Source organism: Pteropus medius, unplaced genomic scaffold (genome assembly GCF_902729225.1).
Source record: "Pteropus medius unplaced genomic scaffold, Ma_sr-lr_union100, whole genome shotgun sequence".
Lineage (NCBI taxonomy): Eukaryota > Metazoa > Chordata > Mammalia > Chiroptera > Pteropodidae > Pteropus > Pteropus medius.
In genome coordinates this window covers 15,572,819-15,595,604 of record NW_024345601.1, presented here as the reverse complement: position 1 = coordinate 15,595,604, position 22,786 = coordinate 15,572,819, and the positions used below count along the sequence as shown (strand labels likewise).

The 22,786-nt window shown below is 40.7% G+C and overlaps 1 protein-coding gene across 6 annotated transcripts in view; it reads right to left on the bottom strand.

Annotated features, from left to right (window-relative positions):
- MGAT5 (alpha-1,6-mannosylglycoprotein 6-beta-N-acetylglucosaminyltransferase) overlaps positions 1–22,786 on the bottom strand; it is a 324,384-nt gene that overhangs the window by 172,192 nt on the left and 129,406 nt on the right. For all 6 annotated transcript variants that reach the window (XM_039874524.1, XM_039874520.1, XM_039874521.1 and 3 more), the window contains one exon: positions 16,512–16,676. In XM_039874524.1, coding sequence (XP_039730458.1) covers positions 16,512–16,676 — 165 coding nt within the window. The remainder of the gene's footprint in view (positions 1–16,511; positions 16,677–22,786) is intronic.

Below are 22,786 nucleotides of genomic sequence, written 5' to 3'. Positions count from 1 at the left end.
TAAACTTCAGTGGGTGTGCAAAAGAAGAAAAACAAAAAAAGGCATAACAGGATATTCATAAAACACACAAGTCCTGTGAAACATATGGAAAACATCTAACCTCTCTAGTAATCAAAGAAACACATGTAAAATATAATTTTCTATTTATTATACTGGCAAAGCTTTTTTTAATTTTTTTAAGGAAAATACCAAGAATTTAGACAGAAAATATAAAACAGGAATACTCAGACATTATTTGTGAGAGTATAACTTGTAATATCTATCAAGCCTTAAGATACTGATATTAGAGACTTCTAGTCACAAAGAGCCAAAGTTTACTTTCTGGAGAGACTGAATCAAAAACGGTTCTGAACCTAGAATAGTAGAGAAGGTGGAGAAGCGGAAGTGAGGTCCCTGCTTAAAATTTTAAGAGGCTCCAATTGCCAGTTTTGCGGCAGCATTTTAGGGACACTTTTGGTTTCCTGGGCAGGACAATAAAAGATTCATCTCTGAGGAAACGAACCAGAGAGAGAAAAGATTGGTATAGACATGTGGGGTCCTCTAATGTCATCTTTGGTTCCTTGACAGGTGGCCCAGCATCTGTCAACACTCACCCACGGCCAACTATAGTGCTCCAGATAGCTTCCTCCTCAAATACGAAATAGCATCTAAAGGTTACCAGACATTTGAGAAAACATTCTAATGTGAAAAAAAGTCCAAGCGAACTCATAGAGAGAGGGAAAGAAAGAAAAAGCAAAACTCACAGGAAATGGAGACGATGCAGAAAACAGAACGTGATTTAACAATTTTTTAAAAATTTAGTAAATATCTGACAGATAAGAGAAGAAATATATTGATTCACGAAACCAGAACAAGAACAGGAAGTTATTTTATTTTTATTTTTTGGTAAAAAAGGAACTCTGAGTGAACAAGAAGTCTTGGAAGACTAAAAGAGAAGAATTAATACATTCGGTAGAGGAGCCAGATATAAAATGGTAGAAATCTTCCAGAAAATAGAGCGAAAGATGAACAGAAAGATAACGGGAGAGAAAAGTTAGGTGTGAGGAGAGGGAAAATCAATCACTTAAGTGCAAATTCCAAAAAACGTTCTAGAAGAAAAAGCAGAGTACAGTGGGGAGCTCCGAGGGGAAGAGTGACTATCAAATAAATAGTTCAAGAAAACTTCTCGGACAATAAGACATAAATTTCCCAATGGAAAGAGTCCATTGAAGGGTCAGAATAAGGATGAAATATGGTACCCACGGGGCACAAGAAATGTCACGGCGCAGGGTAGAAAGCAAACCCCACAAACTACCAGAAGGGCTACAGGTCACATCCAGGTATGAAAATGCCACTGAACAAAAGAACAAGATCTTTACATGTTTAAGGAAAATAATTTTCGACCTTAGAATTTTACATTCAACTAATTTATCCTTCAATTGTGAAGGCAGAATAAAGATATTTTCTCACATTCAAGAAATTTTAAAAATGTCCTCCTCAGGAAACTATTAGAAGATGAGCTCTACCTGGATGAGGTAATAACCCAATCAAGAAGAGGAAGATAGGGAATCCAGGAAATAGAAGACCCAGCACAGGAGAGGGGGAAACGGTCTTCCCAGTGTGTTGAAAGCAGGCAACCCCAGGCCTACAACAGAACAGTGGGCCCAGAAAGCAACCAGGCCACACTACAGCAGCAGCGCAGAAAGCTCCAGGAAGAATGCTGCTCAGTAAAAATGTATCTGGTCTGCTGGCCACGTGAAGAGGGATTCTGATGGAAAGTTTAGGACGGAATTTTGTTGAGGGTAAGTATTTTCCTCTGATTTGTTCATTGATGTATTCCCAATACCCTAATGAGTAAATACTTAAATTAATTAAAACTAAGCAAATATAAAAAGTAAATTATTAACTCTAAGAACAAAAAGATGCATCAGAAAGGTAATTCAGCATTATACCATTTTACTAGGTGGCTAAGCAGTGTCTTTACAGAATAAGCACTGACCACTAATCCAGCTTTAAAAAAGAAATCAGGATATTAGGATTTGGAGGATGGGGAAGAGGAAGTGTGTGTAGAAGGAATTCCTAGGAATGGTGGTACGTAGTGTCAGAAAGCTAAATTTCCATCTTGTGTAACAGAGAATTGGTAGATAATGTTGAAAAATGGCAAGATAAGAAAAAGCAGCATAAACATGTTAATGAGAACTACAAAGATATACAGAGAAGAAACAAGTAAAAGAGTTAAAGGCATTTGCATTTGAGAAACATGTCAGGAAGAAGGAACAGAGCAGAACAGGGCAAGGGACTGGTTTTGTTAATAAGCCTTATGTCATTTGACTTTTGAAAATTACGTATGTGTCTTAATTTGATAAAAATAAAAATTAAAGCTAAAAAATGCTTATCCTTTAGACTTAGCCAGTCTATATCTAAGAAACCCTCTCAAGAGAATAATCAGAGATACAGATTTATGTTCACTGAAATGATCTTTATACTAGGAAAAAAAGGAAAAAACTGAAAATATGAATCCAGTTAATAAGATTACGTAGTTATTTAAAATACATATATATAAAGCTTCTGGAGAATGATAAAGATATGAGAGAACGTTCCCCTTAAAAATCAGAACTTAAAAATTATAGAGTACAATTATAATTTTTATGCACTACATGTATGGAAATGAGACCAGAAAGAAATAACTGTATGTTAACAGTAGTGTACTCTAGATAACAGGATTACAGGTCATTTTTATTTATTGTTTATTCTTTTCTGCATTTTCCAAATTTCCTACAATGAATTTATATCAACTGGTCAAGCATTTTTAAAAGTGTTTTTATTAATTTTAGAGTAGAAAAAAAGAAAATCGGAAAACCATTCTTGGTATTTCTCTAGAGATTATCTCATTTGAAACATTATCGGTTAAGAAGAAAATCAAAGGGAAATCAATGACAAAAAGAAGATCAAAAAGGTTAAAAACCCACAAAATAAAGTACGCTTGGCACCTGAAACATTTACTATCACATCTGAATCAACAAAAAGGTCCTGTCTCTTAGATTATCTTATATTCTTGAGCCTTACACTATCTTTGGCTCTAAAAACATGCCATGTGAGACCTTTTGGCTTAAAGTCCAATGAAATTCTATTGTTCCAGCTGGGGACAGCTTTTTTGAATGTACTTTAGATTCAAACAAACCAGCACCTGTATCCTAGCTCAGGCTTTTACCAACTTGAGCAGATTATACAAGGTCTCCCACCCTGACATTCCTTGTCTATGAACTTGGGATCATTATTTTGCAGGTTAGCTCTGAGGAAAGAACCAGTAAAGTACCTTAAAATGATCATTAGTGCCTGGGACATAGTAATCCATTAAAAAAAAAAAAAGCGGTTATTTTTTGGTTCCATTTTATAAACACCCCATAAATCTAATCTGTTCAGCTATATTCACTAATAGAAACTGTACTCATCCCTTCACTGACATTCTCCTGGACTCGACTCCACGCCACATATGCTAGGTTTGAGAATGTGTGAAAGGACAAACTGACTTCAAAAAGCTAAATAGCAGTGACTAGCTTACCCTGTCAAAGTTTTACAACTTCATCCTTTATTAACAAAACGGCTATTTCAAAGGGAGCTTGATCAAACTTGCAACGGATTTTGAGGGTTTTTTGTTTTTGTTTTTTTAACAAATAATAAGAGATATACGAGCTGTGCAGCAGTGAAATAACAGAAAGCTATACTGTTGGAAAGTAAGTGAATCAGACCATTATCAGTGAGACTGGCATTTACCAAGGTCAGTGTGTTATATCCACACGAAGCATACCTAGGTGATTATTTTCACTGTAATTTCTGACAGTGCTTTCAATATTTTTAACAGTGTTTTAGTGACTTTGCTTTTAGTTTCTATTGCCAAAACCAGTAGGGTGGCAAAGTATTAAGATACATATTTGAAAAATAAGGAAGCTTTGCATTATTATTAAGGGACTGTTGAGAAGACTAGAGATGGGTGAAAGTTTCCTCTATATTAAATGTGATAGGGGAGATAAGATTATGAAAAGTAAGAATAAGGTTCCAGCTCTTTCTGGCAAAATGATTATTTTTGAGATTATTAAACAGATTACTTACCAGTACTTAGAATACCAACTAAACCAATCCACAACTCTCTCTCTCCCCCTTTGTAAAGGGGTACTAGACCAGGAATGGAGGAAATGGAAGTAACAGTAGCTCACAGTTCCTAGCCTGGTATTCTACAACTTGTGGCCAGTTTACACTCTGAAATCTCCTATATGCCAGCCAGTCAATCATTAACCAGTCACATTTCTTAGAGACCTACTTACATGGATGCCTGCATCTTTGCATCCCTGATATCACAAAAAGAGAACCCAGTGGCCGGGGGAATCTGTATGATTCTCCCCTTAGGAGACTAAGAACAAAGTAGGCAGAGACCGGATGTCATCTACAGAAAGATTTCCTGTAAACAGGAGGTGAGACCAGATCTTCACATCATGACTCCATGTGTCCAAGATTTTATCTTGAGTCAAGGGGAACAGAACAGGGGACTGAAACAGTGAGAAAATCTGGATCTTGGAACCAGATATACCACGACAACTTGCTTATCCAAGTACCATCTTTCAAGAAGCATTAAGCTAAACGTAAGAATGCAATATAGGTCAAACCTCAAATACCACACAGGACCAATAATGACTTCACTGTGGCTTTCTGAAGATTCGGGACCTCATGCCTGTATCCCCAAACCTGAGAACAGTTTCTGCAAAAACAAACTATACATACATTCAACAATGGTTTTAAATCTGAAAAGAGGGAGGCAAATACCGCCACAAACTCTGCACCCACTTCATGACCAAAAGTCCAAACTCTATGCAAAATGTATGATCTTTCTGTAAAAGCCTTGATTGTGTTTAGTTTACTCTTTGGCAAATATGAACAGAACCAGCCCCCTGCCCACCCCCCACACCCCCCCGGCACTTTGGTGGCTCTAATACAATTTTTGAGGCTTGTTAGTTTTTGGTTAAATGGTCTTTGGGACAAAGTCATGCACAGAGCCTTTTAAAACCATTTGCTGAAATCTCATTTTGATCATTATGATAATGGCCATATTTCTGAGCCCTTACTATGTGCTAGCCCTTCATATGCACTTTCTCTCGTGGCCCCCTCAGTGTGCCTGTGAGCTAGTTTCTGTAGTACAGATGAGGAGACTCAGAATTGACCTCTCTGAATGACCTGGCGAATGTCGCACTGCTGGTAGAACTCGGATTCGATCCTTACATCTTGAGCATGGAGTGTTTACAGTACTATTTGCTACTGTAAACATTTAGGTATCACCATTCGCTGAACCATCTCAGTAACACATCAACACCTAAACAGGGTCCCAATACTACTCTCTCAATATCCAGTATGAACCTAGCAGAAATGATACAGTTTGGTAGTTAAATGGTCTCTGTTTGGGCTTTAATAAGCCACCTTCTGCAGTTAGATTAAAAGAGCACAGTACTGTTTTTTGAACACATCCAGGAAGAATGTGCCTGTGATCCCTCTGCATAGAACCATCCATCCTCGGGGCTCCCTCCTCCACGCATTTGGGTCTCCATTCAGTGTCACTTCTTCAGAGTTTTTACCTGACAACTGGTCCATCCTGAAATAGCCTCCCCCTTCCCTGCTATCTCCTCATCCTGCTTCATTGTTCTCCACAGCATTTATCACTGATTGGGTATGGTATATATGTGCGTATTTGTTGATTATGTGCCTTCACTGCTAGAACGCAATCTCCATGAAAGAGCAGACTTGGTTTTTCTCATCCCTCTATCTGCAGTGCTTAGGAAGTTCCTGGCACAGAGCAGACACTCATAGTATTAGGAATGAATCCAATCAATCTCTGGATAACAGAATAACACCAGTTTTGTATTTGCATTCTTACTTAGCTATAATTTCCAAATTTCTGAGCAGGAAGATTTTATCCTTTTTTATAATACAGAAGAAAGTTTCTGTTTATAAAGTCTTTCCTTTTGAAAATACTATCCCACTATTACATAAACCCAAAGACAGAGTTTGGCTGCTTTTGGTCACTGGTAGCCTGGAGGCATGAAAGCCATGGCTAAATTAATCCCCTGGCACCCTTAGATGACAGAATAGCATGCCCAGCCCATGGACACACACTCAACATGGGCTTTTCTGGCCAACTCAGCTGCTACTATGGCCCTCTGCCTTCAGGGAGCAACCGTCCTCCCCCCATGGCACAGCCACGGGCCAACAGCTACTTTCTTAATCCTCACAGCATTCCTGGAAGTACAGAGGAGGCAGTTTCTCTTCATTGCCATGTTACTCCATTTGACGGGGCCAGAAATATAAGGAGAGAATACAACTCATAACCATCCCCTGAAGGACACCCATCTGCCTCCCCTGATTTGGGATCAAGAGTCACTGAAGAGAAATCACTGGAACTTCAGCCAAGCAGTCCATTGTATTTCGATGTCAGATACCATCAGATTCAGCTTTTACTAATCTTCTCTTTGTCCCCAATCTAATGCACCCTGAAATAAAGTCTTAAATATTTACTTTGTTCTTCTGCTAATCTCGCTACAACTTGAACTGCTCATTATTAACCATAATTAATGAGAGCAATGAGAAAGTTCTATTAGCATAAAGTTTAGGCAGGTTAATAACTGTCTTCCTTTGAGAGCTCAGCTCTACTGCACAGGAATTCCTCTCTCTACTAGGAGTGAGGGGTCAGGCACAGTTTCCAGACTGCTTGAGTTGGCTGTGACAAGCGCTGTATGACTTCCACTGTGTGACACTGGAAATTCCTTTTGTGCCAATTCCTATAGGTCTTTCCCATTCCTATTCTCAGATGGCTATAGAGTTTGAAAGTCATTCCCAAAAGGTCAGGCAAAACAAACAGGTCCTCTCGGAGTAGGGTGAAAGAAGCTCTAAGTAGAGGGTCAAGAAAGGTATTGTGAGCACTGCCAGTAACCTCCTCCTTCTCTTTCGCTATACGGTGAGCCCTAAGTTCACAACAGGAGCCCTAGCTTCTTACCTGGCTGCATGTCCACTGCCTGACGCAAGGCCTGCCACCACCCAGGCAGTGTTGGTTGTATAAAAGATACATCCGTTTTTGCCATATTATATTCATGAACCCTCCCTTCTAACGAAGTATAACCACAGAGGGCAGGACCTGTAGGTCAGTGTATACAAGATATCTGCGAGGTGCTCAAAACGTATTATCTCATGGCATCCTCGCCGGTGCATGAAGAAAGCATAGGCATCACTCTCTCCGTTGTACAGACAACGAAGCTGAGGCCTGCGATGATGGTAAGATGGTAAATAAAATACCAGCGGCAAGATAACCTGGGGTTCAGGAGTTCTGAGATTGTCTGATGCCAGAGACCAGGTCCAGACTGTGAGTGGCTCGCAGGAAATCTCTTTTCCCAGATCCAGTTTTCTCTATAAAATACAGCATTAGGACTGGGTAGTTTATACACTCATCAAGCACAGACTATCTGCTACACGCCTGGCCCACGGGTCAGATCCAGCGCTGGGTCTTGAAGAAGTTCATGTCCCAATGACCAAAACTTACTGAGCTCTCACTCTGTGCCTGGCCTTGAGTGGTTTCGGTGTATTAATTCATTGTCCTCACAACAATACCAGGTACAAGTACTTCATTACCATCTGTAGATGAGAAAACCGACTGGGTTTACCTAGGGACACAAAGCAGAGCTGGGATTTGAACCCAGGTGGTCAGGGTCCAGAGTCTGTGTCTGAGTTAAACCGCTATCGTATGGCTGCTATTCAGCAGGGGAAAACATGAATATATAAGCCCTATACTCAATGTTCGACTATGGCTCTTTCTGAATGACTGTGCTTCAAGAGCCCATCTCCAGGGCCACTAACGTAGAGAGAAAGTGCCCACTGTGAAGTCAAAAAGCACACCACGTGAAACATCAAGACAGTCTAAAACCAGCTAATAGTATAGCTGGCCAACTCTGAGAAACAAATCAAAACGCAGTTTAAATCCTCTGTCAACCCCACACACATTGTCCTCTACTGGCCTGTTGATACTTCAAGCCTCTCAGCTTAACCTCAATGGACCTAGGGGCTGCAATTGTGCAAAAGACTTGCTAACATCCAAAGGCAAAGGAGGGACAGAGAAAAGAGACCGCACTGAAGGTTATCTCTGCTGTCCCAAACGGAGGGGCATTCCAGCCCCTTTTAATTATATATCTAATTTGGATACCTCTTTTCTTCATTTTTAAACTCAGCGAAGAATTTCAGACCAACTTCACCCATGTGCTTTAACTCTTCTTTTTCTGAGATACAATGAAAAAGGAAAAACAGAAACTAGCACCCAATTTTCATTTAGGTCACCTAATTTTAGAAGCTGTGGATATGCAAAGTCAAAAGCACAGCTTGAAACAAAATCCCTCAAAACCCCACAAGCCTATAAACCTTTCAACACAGAGACATATTCCCCTGCTCCTAACATTTTTCTGAAACTTTAAATCTCAGGCTCTAGAATGAGTCTATTGAAATACGTGTCAATGAAAACAGGTAAAGGACAAAACGGCAAAGACAAGGGAACGTCTGCAGGAAAGCACATGCTCTGCTGTAGCTGTTGGAACATCTATTGAATCAATACCATATGAAAGCTGATAGCACAACTGTACACACATACCTCATTAAGCCAAATTAGAACAAGTGGGATCTGTCACCTTCTGATTAAAATAAACAAGCCTAACTTCAGTATGTCCTGCCTCCATTCTACAAAACAACCCCTTTTAAAGGCCTTTTCATAAACAACAGAAAATTCTTCCCAAGTTCCCCGGGCCAGTTCCACAGTGCACGTTGTTGAAGGCTGCTGTTTGTCCCACTGTGTCCCCTCAAATGGCTGGGGAGGAACAGCATTTCCCATAAAGATACATACACTCACTTTGTGAAGTGAAAACACTATGTATTCCTTGAAGGATCAGGGATTAGTCCAAAAGCATTAGGATTTGGTGGGTTCCTGCCTCTTTTCTGCAAAAAACTATTCATTCAGAGCAATCTCTGATACAGCATAGCCAATGACAGTTTTTCTAATCTTACTTACATTTTTATAATTAGCCACCAAGAAATTATAAAAGAAATGACCTTATTATGGATCAGTTTTCAGAAAGTGTAGTAAAGCAAAAGCATTTACCCTCTGAACAAGGTAGGAGTCAAAAGCCAAAGCAGGCCAAAGGCAGATTTGCTAATCGAGAACAGAGTGTGTGGTCATCACTGTAGTGGTAAAAGCTCCAGGACAGTGGAGTGTAATTAGGAGGCAAGGAATGCACTCAGCTAGACAAACACTTTTTGAGAACTTTCTATTTACCAGGCTCTCGGCTAGGTATTGTGTTTAAAAGGAAGATGTAGGCTATTTTGCTCACGCCTTTGAAGAGCTCAGAGCTTGGCTATGGAGGCAGGCAAAGACTGGAAAGTTCCATGGATGCACATAACAGTCGTGGGAAAACAAAGCAAGGCCACCAGAACCTCTGGGGTGGGTGTGGCATCAGGAAGGCAGTACTTCTTAGGGGAGACAGTACTTCAAATTAGTTTTGAAAAAGACAATATAAGAGTTAGCCAGAAAAACGGAAGGGCATTCCAGAACACGAACAATAACACATAAATGTGTAAGGGCATAAACAGCACGCTGTGGGCTAGACTAGTTCTGCGCTCGGTCACAGCAGCATTTAAAATGGGAGCAGAAAGGTTGGCGTCCCAGAAGCTTTGCTCTCTGAGCCCTCAAGGAAAGAAAAGTTAGAGTCAGACTTAAGACAACTTTGGAAATCCAAACCATAATGTGATAAGGGTCTCTAATTGTCATACCTATTTTATTTGCTTGTCTGGAATCTTTAAGGGGCCCTGCCCCTACCATGCAATCCCAGGGGTAACTATGTGATTCAGGCACAGCCAGTCAAGATGCCACCAGCACTAACACTGTGCTGTAGATAGGCATATATCCCAAACCAACGTGATCAGAACCCGCCCCAAGAGTGCTGCCAGAAACCCAGAGGCTCCCGGTGCCATTTCTGCCACCACAGTGCAAAGATGGCATAAGAATGAAGCCAGTGCGAGAAGGCAGTACGGTTCCCACGTTTGAATCCAGCAGTGCTGTGCTCAGCATCATCTTTTGAGCTCTCCGGTTGCATGAGCCCCAAATTTCCTTTGTTTAAGCCAGTATGAGCTAGGTTTTTTGCCTCTTGCAACAAATTACTGACAAATACATAGATTTCCTGCTAAGCTTCTAAATATTGATAATAAAGGTCTCTGAGTATTGACATAAAATGTCAACTTGGAAATTTTTTCAAGTTTAAAACGCTCAAATATTTTCTAATTTGCAAATACTAGTTATTAATTTTTCCACTATCGGTGATAATATTTTAAAATCTGGTAATGCAATTTTCATTCTTATATCAGTATTTCAAACTGCAATTAACAAATGCTCAAATACTACTGACTTCATACCGGGCACCTTTCTCAATCGCATATCTCACTTAATCCTCATAACAACTCCAAAAAATGGGTGCTACTATTAGCTCCTCAATCTTACAGATGCAGAAACTCAAGCATAGAAAGGTTCAGAAATGTCCTCAAGGTCACATAGGTATGAAGAGGTGGGACTGGGATTTGAACCAGGGCAGCCTGGCTCCACGAACGTGGCCTCTCACTGGCCCTCACGTCTTGAGCACTAGCACCAACCTTCCAGCTGTCTTTCACTGGTTACTGCTAACCACATGGCTTGCGGCAAAGCATTCACACTCCCTCAATCCACATTAACACAGGCTACTGCTTTCCCGTAATTCTGTCTCTTTGCTGGTCTGTTTCCTCATAAACGTGTCATCCAGTCACCCTTGAAACTATGTGCCTGGGTATCGTTAAGACAGCTCCGCCCTCCCCCTCTCCCGTGGTCCACCAGTGCCTCCATCATGTCAGCTCCACTGTAAAGTGGCCTCAAATCTGCCCCTTCTCCCTGGGTCTCTGGCACACACCCAATTTCAGGCCTTTTCCTACCTGAGTCGACTAAACCCTCTCTCACTTGGCTTCCAACACAACCCCCTTCAAAAGCATCCCACATCTACATGGCCATTACTTTTTTCTCTGAAAAATATGTATTTCATCTAGTCATCCCCTGCTTTAAATCCTCATCAGCCATCATTACCTACAGAACAAAATATAAACTCCTCAGTTTTACATTGAAAAGGCTTCACAAATCCCCCAACTTACCTACCTGTCCAGTCTCACTGCCCTTTATATTGCTCCAGATCTGCTGGGTGAAACATTCCAGGTTGTAAAGTAGATTTCTGGGGACTTATCTTGTTTTGCTGAATTTACTCTCTCATATCTTAATAATTATATATACTCTGCCTAAAATTAATAAAATTCCTTCTAAAAAATTCTTATAATTTAAATCTACCCTCTCAGACTACTTTGCCATCATTATTCTGAATCAGTTGCTCTTTTATGAAAATAATTACCCTCCACGTAAACAAGAGTAAAATACAGATAGCCAGGATTTTGCTGATTTGAGTCCAGGAAAGGCGTTTCTTAAGGTCAAGATTCCAAAATAGTCTTCTGGGAGTTTATCAAATCTTTTACTTAGAGGTCAAGAAGATCAGTTGCAAAGGTCACAGCAGTGAGGGTTGGGGACTTGCAAACAGCCTTGTTAGGAAGAGGGAAGGAGACTTCAGGTCTCAGCTGGCCAAGCAAGAAACTTCAACATCTCAGGCATCTTTCTGCTCTGATCACAAATGGTAATACCAGCTTCCAACAGTACATTGTAGGTCAGGATTTCTCAACTACAAAACAACTGACATTTGGGGCTAGAAAATTCTGTTTAGCGGCATCCATGGCCTCTATTTACTAGATGTCAATAGCATCTCCTTAGTTGTGACAACTGAAAATGTCTGTAGGAATTGCCAAGTGCCGCCTGGGGGGCAAAATCGTCCTTGGTCGAGACTCAGTGCTATAAATACACAGGCTCAAAGGTCAGCATCACTTCTTCTGAACTGTATTTTTTCCCCTCTTTCTCCTCCTCCTCCTGCCCTCTTTCTCTTTCTTCACAAAAACTCAAATGCCCTTGACCACACAAAGTGAAAACACCACCAATATTGACAGACATTTTTCTGTGAAGGTACCAAAAGAATTGTTTCTGACAAGTAGCCAAGTATTTATTGCTGCCCTTGCAAAGAATGGAACAGAGAGTGACAGGTATATAGGAGGAACACATTTGTTTCTTGCCTCAATTAATAAGAAAGCACTCTGCAAGCTCATCTCTCTCCTGTCAGCAGCATCTGGGGTAGCACTGTCAGGCCAATACCTGATCCCGAGAAAGCCACTTGCTGAGCCACTGCCTGGTTGGGGGTGGGAGGCGGACATGGGCTCTTCAGATGCCACTCTAACACAGCTGATAAGGTGGGTACACAAACAAGGAAGCAGCACAGGTGCAACTTAATTTCAAGGTCTACTGGCAGCACAAAGGTGGGGGGCGGGGCTACACTTCCAAATGCAACTCCTGGAATTCAGCAGGGACATTTTTCATTTTCAATTTTCAAATGGTAAGAATAATAATTATGGTTCTTTTTATTGAGAGCAGCGTCCAATTTCAAATACACTGCACTTGAAATCCAAAATACTAGAATATGTTGCAACTGATGTTTGGGAAATGCAGAGCCGCCTAATGTTCAATTTGGATTAAATATCAGAAAACAGCCACTTGAATTGTGCCAGCACCTTCGATTTTGTGATTGTGTTTCTTCAATTGGCTTTGCAAGTATATGCCGTAATAACACAAAGGGGATGCTATCATTATGTTTTGCTTTTTAGGCAACCTTCAATGTTGGTGGGTTATTTAGCTGGTGAATGACAACAACTGGTTTTTGAAAGTATAAATAAATGCAAGCGCACGCAGATGCCCACACTCCTTTCCCTTCCGCCGCACAGTAGAGAGCTGTGCAAGGTGTCCCCATTCCCTAAAATATTACAGTCTAGAGTTGTAACCATCCCATTCTATAAAGCCTCCACTGCACAGAATCATCTATGGGAAGCTCAGACATGACTGACAAAAACAGATCCCTGCTGCTTCGGTGGTATCTGCTGAGGTCTGAGAAAGGAAAATGAGATACCAAGCTCTGCTTCCAAGAAATCCCCACAAGTATAAATGGAGACGAGAAACTATAAGAAGCAACCCCTTGCTGCAGTGAAACCACATGTGCTCCCCCTCCAGCATAATCCAATCCACGTGGGCAGGATTTACTGAGTACCAGCGAGAGGTCGGCTTTGAACAAGACACTGGGCAAAACAAGGATAAAAGGGGACACTTTCAGTCCTCAGAAGGCAAGCCTTTTCATTATCACACAACCATAATTTTTACCTTTCCCCTATATGTTAGTACATGGCAAAGAGCCACAGACCCAATTTTATTTGCTCTACTTCGTAATTTAAGATCGCAAATCTGGAGAAATGCAAACATGGTCTATCCGAAAAAAACAAAGTATCATTCTGAAAGTAAATTATTTTGACAAAGGAGTACTCAAGTCCTTTCAGGAAGTAAACCTAAAGAAATGGTGATTGGTTGAAGGGCGGGGATTCTTAAAAATTTGTTTTTTCATTTCTTTGCTTCACCTTCCTTCTTCAATAAGACCGACAGAGCTCAAAAATGCAGTTTCATCTGATTCTTGATTTTAATAAAGTTCATTTCCACCTAAATTTCTCTAGAGGAACATTCACTTTCACATAATAAAAAAGCCCAAGAGTGATAAATTTGGAAAGAAAAACCACTTTGGAAAAAAGCCACATAGAACATAGCTAAACAGAGAAAGGAAAGGGGACACACACACATACACACAATATCCCTAACAAGAAAATAAATTTAGGAAGCCCTTCTTCAACTGCTGTGGTACCCAATTTAGAGGCAGTTTATAGCCAACCAGAAGATATATCAACAAGCAATAAGACACAACAGTAAGCAATCAGAAACATCACGAGCAATAAGACACCAGAGTAAGCAGTAAAGACACGCCAGGGAGAACATTTCTGAGCAATTACCACATGTCTTAATGCAGAAAGGGAGAATGAAAAACTTCACTCGACTAGGAATGCAACCCTATGAAAATGAACTCTCATAGCTCAAGAGCCATTCCTGCTATGACAAGAGGGGTGTGAGGACCACCTGCATGGCCATGGGTCAGAGAGAGGGCACAAAACGACGAAAAATATATGTCAGTTGAAAAAATGTAAAGGACCCTCCAATCTCTGGGGGAGGTTGCCTTTATTCTTCATTTCACATCTGTATCCACTGTGGCCAATACAGCGTCTAGGGAAGGGATGCATTATGCACCCACGCACACAGAGGGACGAGCTGCTGCTTCTTTTTTCAAATACACAGGTCAACCAAAGGAAAAGACCCACCGACATTAAAAAAAACAAAAACAAAAAAACAAAAAAGCCCATCCTTATTAAACAAGTTATTAAGTATCCCAGAAAACTATCAGCTCTCTAGGAAACTTGAGTTTACCTTCCTATGAGAAGTTTACCTTCCTGTGAGAAGCCTTCTATAGTCTCTTCTGCTTACAATGACCACAGTTTGTGTTATTTTATGCATATGCATTATTTTTCTAATTGGCTAGTAAAAATCTCAAAGGCATGAAGTGTATCTCTTCTCTCTCTCTCTCTCACACACACACACACACACACGCACGCACGCACACACACGAAAGATACAAAGCAGAGAGAATAAGGTTAATTATTAAAGGCATAGCTCTAAATTTTTTCCCATTTCCCCCCAAGGGGGAAAAACCCCAAAATACTCAGTCCTTTAAGTATTAGTATAAACACAGGACGGTGGAACGGTGCCATATCTAAAGGAGCTCCACTCAGAAGCAATGATTTAGAGAATATACTTGAGAGAGATTTGTGAACTGAGTAAACTAGCTTAATATATGGGGCTGGGATCTCATTTGAAAGTAGCCACCAACACCCTTCATGTCATTCTTGGAGCTCTACCCACCATTCTGTACCCTGAGACTTGGAGGCCCACTGGGGGAAAGTTTGCCCAAGAGCCTGGCTCAGGAACAGGACAGCCAGAAGTGGCAAGATCCCTTATCGGGGAAGAGAACGACAGCAGACATGTTTACGTGGTTCCTACAGGACAGAGGCAGTGGGAGGCAACAAAGTCAGAGGCAGAGCACTCCGCCCTACCTCCAGCTCTGTGAGAATGCAGAACTGCCATGAAATCAGGACCTTGTCAATAGCACTTCCTAATGGGGATGGGGTGAAGGAGTGGAGGCTGGAGAGGCATGGGTTCTATTTATTAATAAGCAGCTCAACACAGTGGGAGGTTTTCTTGTCTAATTACAGAAGCCATTGGAAACTGCAGAGAAGACAGGATTTATGGCCTAGATGACACTGCCTCTGTGTTGTAATTAAAAGTTACTTTTAATACCTTTAATACTTTGGATTATTAGAAATTTAAAACTTGCTAAAGGGAAAAGAACATAAACAGGTACTACAATTAGCTTGCATAATGTGAAACAATTAAATATTTTGACACTGGAGGAATCTCTCTCGATTGGAGAATTTCTATAAGGAGGAGAAACAAGCCAACAAGTGTTGTAAACTAGGTTTTAAAAATTTCAAAAGTAACCCAGTTACTTATTTTATACATTAACAAGAGTTTGGATACCACTTACCAGGAGTATAGGATTCACAACCATCCACCCAAAGCACCTAACCCTAATCCTCCAGCTCTTGGCTTTGTCCTGGGTCCTTAGGAAACGACAGTGGTTGGCCCAAGAAGAGCAAGCCCTGGCTTAATCACAAAGACCCAGAGGTCAACCCAAGGGCAGTGTGACGGGGGTCCAACGTGAGCTGTAGATAATATATGCTGTGTATGATTTGGGCTTTGTTTTTAATCTACTTCTCTTCTCTCACACAAGATTCCAGTTTCAAGAAGGGGCCAGACAAAATGAATCCCAGTGCGAAGTGCATGGTGGCATCTGTGAGCGGCTACAGAATCAGCCCAAGATCAGGCAAGGGCCATTTAATTCCTAAGTGCCATTTCCAGAATTTCTATTTCTCCATATACACACAGGAGGCATTTTCTGCAATAGTGGCTCTTCTTTAACAACAGGGAGGAGAGACTCTATTATATATAATAGACTTTTCAAAGTGCCTGATGAAAATGGGGAGGAGGAAGGAACCCTCACCGGCGTAAGCTTCCCAGATAACCTCTGTATTTCAATTATCCATGCTATGAATCTTCTCATTAAAACTGAATTCCAGAAGCTCATCATGTGAAATATGTCAAAGAAACCACCACATATCACACATCATGATGAGACTATAAAACCATTTCAACATCTGTTATTCGAAAATAAATTTAAACTTAGATTTACAGGGGCCGTACCAAGTTTATGGGATGTATCTTATACCACTAAGGACCACTGTGCTTCTTTATTCTTTTCTCAGTTCAAATCAAAATTCAATTCCATGTCAGGGCATAGAATTGCCCTTCTTACCTGCCACATTAATTTTCTCAAGTGCTACCAAGCTGGGAACAGCTGTAGTGGAGTTGGTTGAGTTTGTTCCTGTGCCATTGACTACCAGATTGTCCACCTTCGATTCTAACTTGCCAATGCGCTGCAATATATTATCCAACAACACAGCAAGAGTTTTCTTCAGATCTGTAAAAAAAAAAAAATGCAGATGGTTTAAAAATCTTTTGGCCAATGCATAGCTGTTCAACACACACTCTCTCATTTTTCTCTCTCTGACACTAAGAATAAAAAGTGGCACAGTCAAAAAGTACTGCCCCGAGACCCATCCTAACAAACCCCATCTCAAAGATGACAGGGGCCGTCTTCAAGTGGCCCAGAAAACACCAAACTGGTCTGTTCTGGGATGCAAGTTGGGCAGTAAATGACATACAATTATTTCTAGCTGCTAGGCTGATAGAGAAAACTCCTTGTTACTTAAGCATCCTACCAAAGCACTCTATTCAATTCTTCCTCCTTATAGCATGATGGCTACTGACACACAGAATGATAACCCCGAAGTGCAGCAAAGTCCTGAAGTAGCTTCTGGGTCAAGTTCATTTTTATTTTCAGTGCTGTGTACTCTAGTATATCCCAAGTGTTTTGTACAGTCTTTATTTCTGTGGTTACATATGGTAATAATAAAAGCTACAGTTCCAGATTTCCAAGCATGCTGGATAAACCGGTTAACTATAATCAGATTTAGAAAACTACTACAAGTCCAGAGTCATTCATTGTTCAAGAAATATTTATCAAACAACTACCACGTGCCAGGCACTGCTCTAGCTGCTGTGGAGATTCCCTCCTGGTGCTTAGATTTAAGAGCTGATTCCCTTTTTACACATCTGACCGTGAGTTAAAGAGTAGTACACTTCCCTCTGGACAAATAACACCCTCACACGTACGTAAGCATTTATTAAGTTTGTATATGAGGTATTCCACATGCACACAAAGAGACTAATTTAGCCCTTCTCCTCTGGAAACTCATAATCAAAGCAAGATACACAGATTTGTACATGTGGGAAAGGCAGCAGGACAACAGGATAGCTATGCATACAAACAGAAGCCAGACTCATTTATGAATTGGGAGTGGGCCAGAGCAGCAGTACACAGTGTGGGTAGCAGGATGTAGTTAAGTCCTGAATTAAGATAGCAACACAGCAAGAGTTTTCTTCAGATCTGTAAAAGAAAATGAAAAAGAATGGAAAGTTGCTACCTTCCATTCTGCTGGGAACAGCAAACGTGCTCTGAGCAAGTACTCTGATCTGGCCAGGAAAGAAACACACACCTGGTTAATTTACCAACCCCAGGGTACAGCCGACCAACTTCAGCCAAGCGGCATTCAGGCTGCCCTGCACAGCCAGGTCAAGAGAGGAACTCATCAGAACAGAAACACAGATGTGTAATTAACATGGAAGTTTGTGTTCCCAGAGGTTTACAGACAGCTTCACTGGAGCTGATTAAAAGCTATAAGCAGAAAGAGAGCCCACATCGTTATCCTGAAAGTCTGGTTTGACGGGCTTGGCATCATCTCATCATCTCCCTGACACACATCAGATTTTTTCAAGATGTTAAGATCTGTAACAGTTCATTCATTCATTAAGTCTAACAAACACCTGATGAGGCCTATTTTGCTCTTCAGTGCGTATCTTACCTATAAGCAGTAAGACAAGCTGGCCATGGCATTAGAGCAATAGGGTCAAAAATATAACAAAGAAGGGTAGAAGGGAACTAACATTCCCTGAATGCCTTTTTTGTGCCACACACGTATATAAGAAATCCTATGTAATTTCCACATTCTCCATGAGGTAGTATAACTTCATTTCACAGATAAGAAAACTGAGGCTCACAGACAGGAAATTACATGTTTGTGGTTACAGAGATAATAAGTCAGAACGGGCACTTGACTTGGGTCTGCCTAATTCCCTGATGCCTAACTGGGACCAGTCAGAAGTCAAGAGCCAAGGTAGAAAAAGAAATCGAGTATGAAATTCAGTGTCTTTCATCCATAGCACAGTGGTTAAGGGCCCAGACCTGAGAGCCAAACTTCCTAGGTTTGAGTCCTTGCTCTCCATTCCTGTTTCTTTATCTGTAAAAGAGTGACAATAACAAGCCTGCTTCTTTGGGGTGGTTATAAGGGTCTAATGAGTTATCATTTACAAACTGTTTTAAACACTGCCTGGCACATAATAGGCAATATATAAGTGCTTGTTAAATATACAAATAAAAAATAAAATGAGAGCATATTCTCTAGAATATGCTCTCATTCGTCCTAAAGAAACCTCCCTCTGGGTAATGCAAAGCTTCATCCCTTTATCCAGAGTCATGAGATCACTCTGCTCCGGGGGCTGCAAGTCCCACAGTTGGTATGACTCACAGTCTGTCCGTGGCACATCATTAGCTGGCATGGACAGCGGGAGTCAGCCACCAGTTCTGCTCTTACACTAAATCTAAGGCACTGACTGGTTCTCTAGAGTTCTGAAAATTGCCAGAGGCCAGCCACACAGATGGGGGCAATGGTGCCACTGAGAGGTGGCTGTATTCAGAACAGAAAAACTACTCCTCAAAGGGTACAATGTCCCCTAACTCCAGCCTCTTTGCGTGGAACCTGAATCATAAGCCAGGGAGTTCTGTGTAAAAATGGTATTTAACTATTACTAGTTAGCTAGGCACAGAAGCTGGGCTGTGTTTGGGTTAACTCAGGGTTTTTTAACTTCAACTCTATTGACACTTCAGGCCAGATAATTCTTTGCTGTGGGGGACTGCCCTGTGCATTGTAGGGTGTTTAGCAGCATCTCTGCCCTCTCGCCACTACGTGATGGTAGCAATACCTCCATTGTGACAAACAAAAATGTCTCCAGACATTGTCAATATTCCAGGAGGAGGACACGATTATCCCCCATTTGAGAACCACTGATTTAGGCACATTCTCTCAGCCTTTGTCTTCCTCACTGCCCCTCTGTACAGATATCAAAAGAACTCTGACAGAGGGGTTATGGGATAGAAAATGGACGTGCAAAAAGCCACTTGGCAAACTTGCATGATGTGTGACTTCCATTCACTGAGGCACTGGAGGCACTGCTACAAATATCATGGGAAGCACCATGACAGAAGTCAGCCTTCTTGCCTGTGGAAGAGTTGACAGGAGCCTAGCTTGTGCTGATGGTCTCTGAAGGGCTCCTAACCTTTTGCAACAATGTTAAAAGGCAACAGGATCACTGGACAGAGTCCCCAACCCATAGTTATTAGTGGAGTATACCTTACATAGGATACAAAGTTGTTACATCGGCATTAAGAAGACAGTCTTCCTCAATTCTTAAAATACAGTCCATTTATAAGTGTGATCTATCTTGTTGACCCCACCTCGCAGAGCTTGATCTTTTGTGACTCTGACATGGTATAAATAAGGGAATTCATGATGACAAGAAAGGATATTGACAGTCGCCACTACAATTACCACCCTAATACTACTAACTACTGCTACCACCACCATTGCCACCATTTTTGAGCTCTTTCTAGGTGCCGGCTGCTGTCCTAAGTACTTCTCATGGATTAACTCATTGACTCCTGCCAAGACAGTAGGACAAATGCACTGTTGTTTCCACTCCCATTTTACAGATGAGTAAACCGCAGTACAGGGAGGTTAAGAAATTTTCTCCAGGTGACTGCAGATCATACTTGCAGTCTGGTTCCAGAGCCGATGGCTCCTATCCGCCATGCCACAATGCCTCTAGAGAACCACCATGGACCTGCCAGCCAGCAAGCATCTCTGACCTGCTGCTTCTTACCAGGGATTAACCTCTGGGCATCTGCCATGTTAAATCCTATTCCAACCACCCTCAACACTTTCTGATGCCGCTGTTCTGTAAGAAATTCCAATATTTAATAATAAATATTATTATTAAAAATAATAATAATAATAAAATATGCCTTTCCATGCCTTCTGCCTTAAAATGAAAATGGAATATAAGGCTACCAAAAACCTTAGACTCTATAGACACATTACCTGGGTAGGCATTTTTTCTCTCCCAATATGAAGCTATTGGAGTAGCTATTTCAAGGCAGTCTGACAGAAGATAAAAGATACTATCAATAAAACACACAAGGGCAAAATGATGCCAAGCCCATCTGTGTATCCTTATCAATGCGCACAGAGCTGGCACATTATAGTACTCCATAAGTTTGTCATACATAAGTGAATGAATGAATGAACCAACAAATAAATGAACTACAGTCTCCCCACAAATAAGGCTATATAAATTATACTTTTCTGGGTAATAAAATTATTTCTCACCTTTGTATTTTACAGCTCAACTTGCAAAAACTGTTAAGAGTTTTGTTGCAATTTTAAACTAATACCAGAGTATTTTTGTTTGCTTTGTCTTAATGATAACCTATTAATCCAAGAAGACTATACACCCAAGAATAATTTCTACAGAGTTTAAAAAAGAAATGAGGGTGAAAATATTCCTCCAAATTCTAATATAATTTTTTTATATTCATCACTATGTTTTATAGTTATTATAGCAGTAAAAGGTGTCCTCAGCAGGATAACAATTTTCAGTTAGTAACAAGCTTTTAAAATTTTATTTGCGCTTCAAAGCCTTAGCTATAAAAATTTAATCCCAACATTACTACCTTAACTCTGTGTTCCTAAAACTTACTGTACATGATAAAGATGAGATTGAAGTAGTTGAAACATCTAAAATGTCCCTCTGGAGAAAGTAAGCTTTGGTTTCTATCATGCTAGAAGTTCTCTGATAAAGGGTGAGATCAACAAAATCTCACAACAGGTGCTCTGACAACTCTAAGTTTTTCTTTCCAGGAAGCCATGACATTAGGAGATAAGAACGGGCTGGAAGATGTTGTCACGTCCTTGAACAGGGCAGCCAAGGAGATACACTGCCAGCTATTCGCTCCTTTGCAGCTGGAGTCCAAGAGGATAGGATCTCACTAGAAAGAGGGGTCTTGCTGGTGGAAAAAGGTTTACAGGCCTTTCGGCTAAAGCTGTGAGGCTGGGTGCTGAATCCTGATTGCCCAGATCATCAAGTCAATCAATATTTGAGGGATTATCAAGAAAGGCTGTGCTTGGGGTCTATGCTGTCCCCACCCCACTCCCCTGGGACATGGTTCCTAAGGCAGTGGTTCTTCAGCCTGCTGTCCCTCAGGCTCACCTGTGGAGTCTCAGTTCCCAAGCCCCATCCTCAATGCACTCGGTGAGAATGTGCAGAACCCACGTGTCAAGGATTCTGGGCACAGCCATGGTTAAGAACTATGTTTAAGGTGTAGCTGCCACAATTCACTAGCACAACATCAACTGTACAGTGAGCAAAGACTTACATCTGAACCGCCAAAAATTATCTGTATCTGTATTTGATCCTAATGCAAATATCTCTTCACCATGGGGGCCCCCGAGAGAAAGAATGTGAACAGCAGAGCGGCTTCGTTTGAGGCTCCAGAGAAACCAGCAAAGACAGGGTGTTAATGAGAAAGGAAGGTGCTAATGAAAAAAGAATTAACCCCAACCTCTCACTCTCGTCAATTGCCAGGAATGTCAAATTTCATAAGTTATACATTTTAAAATTAATTTTAAAGTGACTTTTCTATAGAAAGATAAAACAGTTATAGTAATGACCAAAATACACTCCATTCATTATGTACAAGAACATTCAAAGCAGAGTTAGTGATAAAAGAGAATAGTATTATTTATCATAGATAAGAACTGGAAATTTCCCAAATATCCAATGAAAAGATTAAATTACATTATATCCCTTCCTTACTAAGATGAAATAAATCGCTAGATTGGAAATTAGAGAGGGCTGAGAGCAGATCTCTTGTCATCTCTGTTTATCACCACTAGCTACTAACATCAGGAGCTCAATAAATATGTATTGAATGAATGATTAAAAAGGAAAAGTGAATGGCCATTAAAAATATCTAATGGCATGAGAAAAAACAATGATAAATTTAAAAAGCTGTATATAAAATACTCATTTTTAAAAACGAGCATACACATACATATCTGCATTTTATAAAAGGACTGGGGGAAAAACAAACTATCTGGATTTGAAGGTGAGGAGTACTTTATTCTTTACTCTTTTATTCTTCTTATCCCAGTTTGAAGGTATGGAGTATATTGCTTTTTATTTGTCTTTATTTGTAAGACTATAAAGATGGGCTTGGCATCACTTCGCCTTTGTGTGTTTTATTGACAGTATCTTTTTCTTGTTTTGGACTGCCTTGGAATGGTGATTCAACTA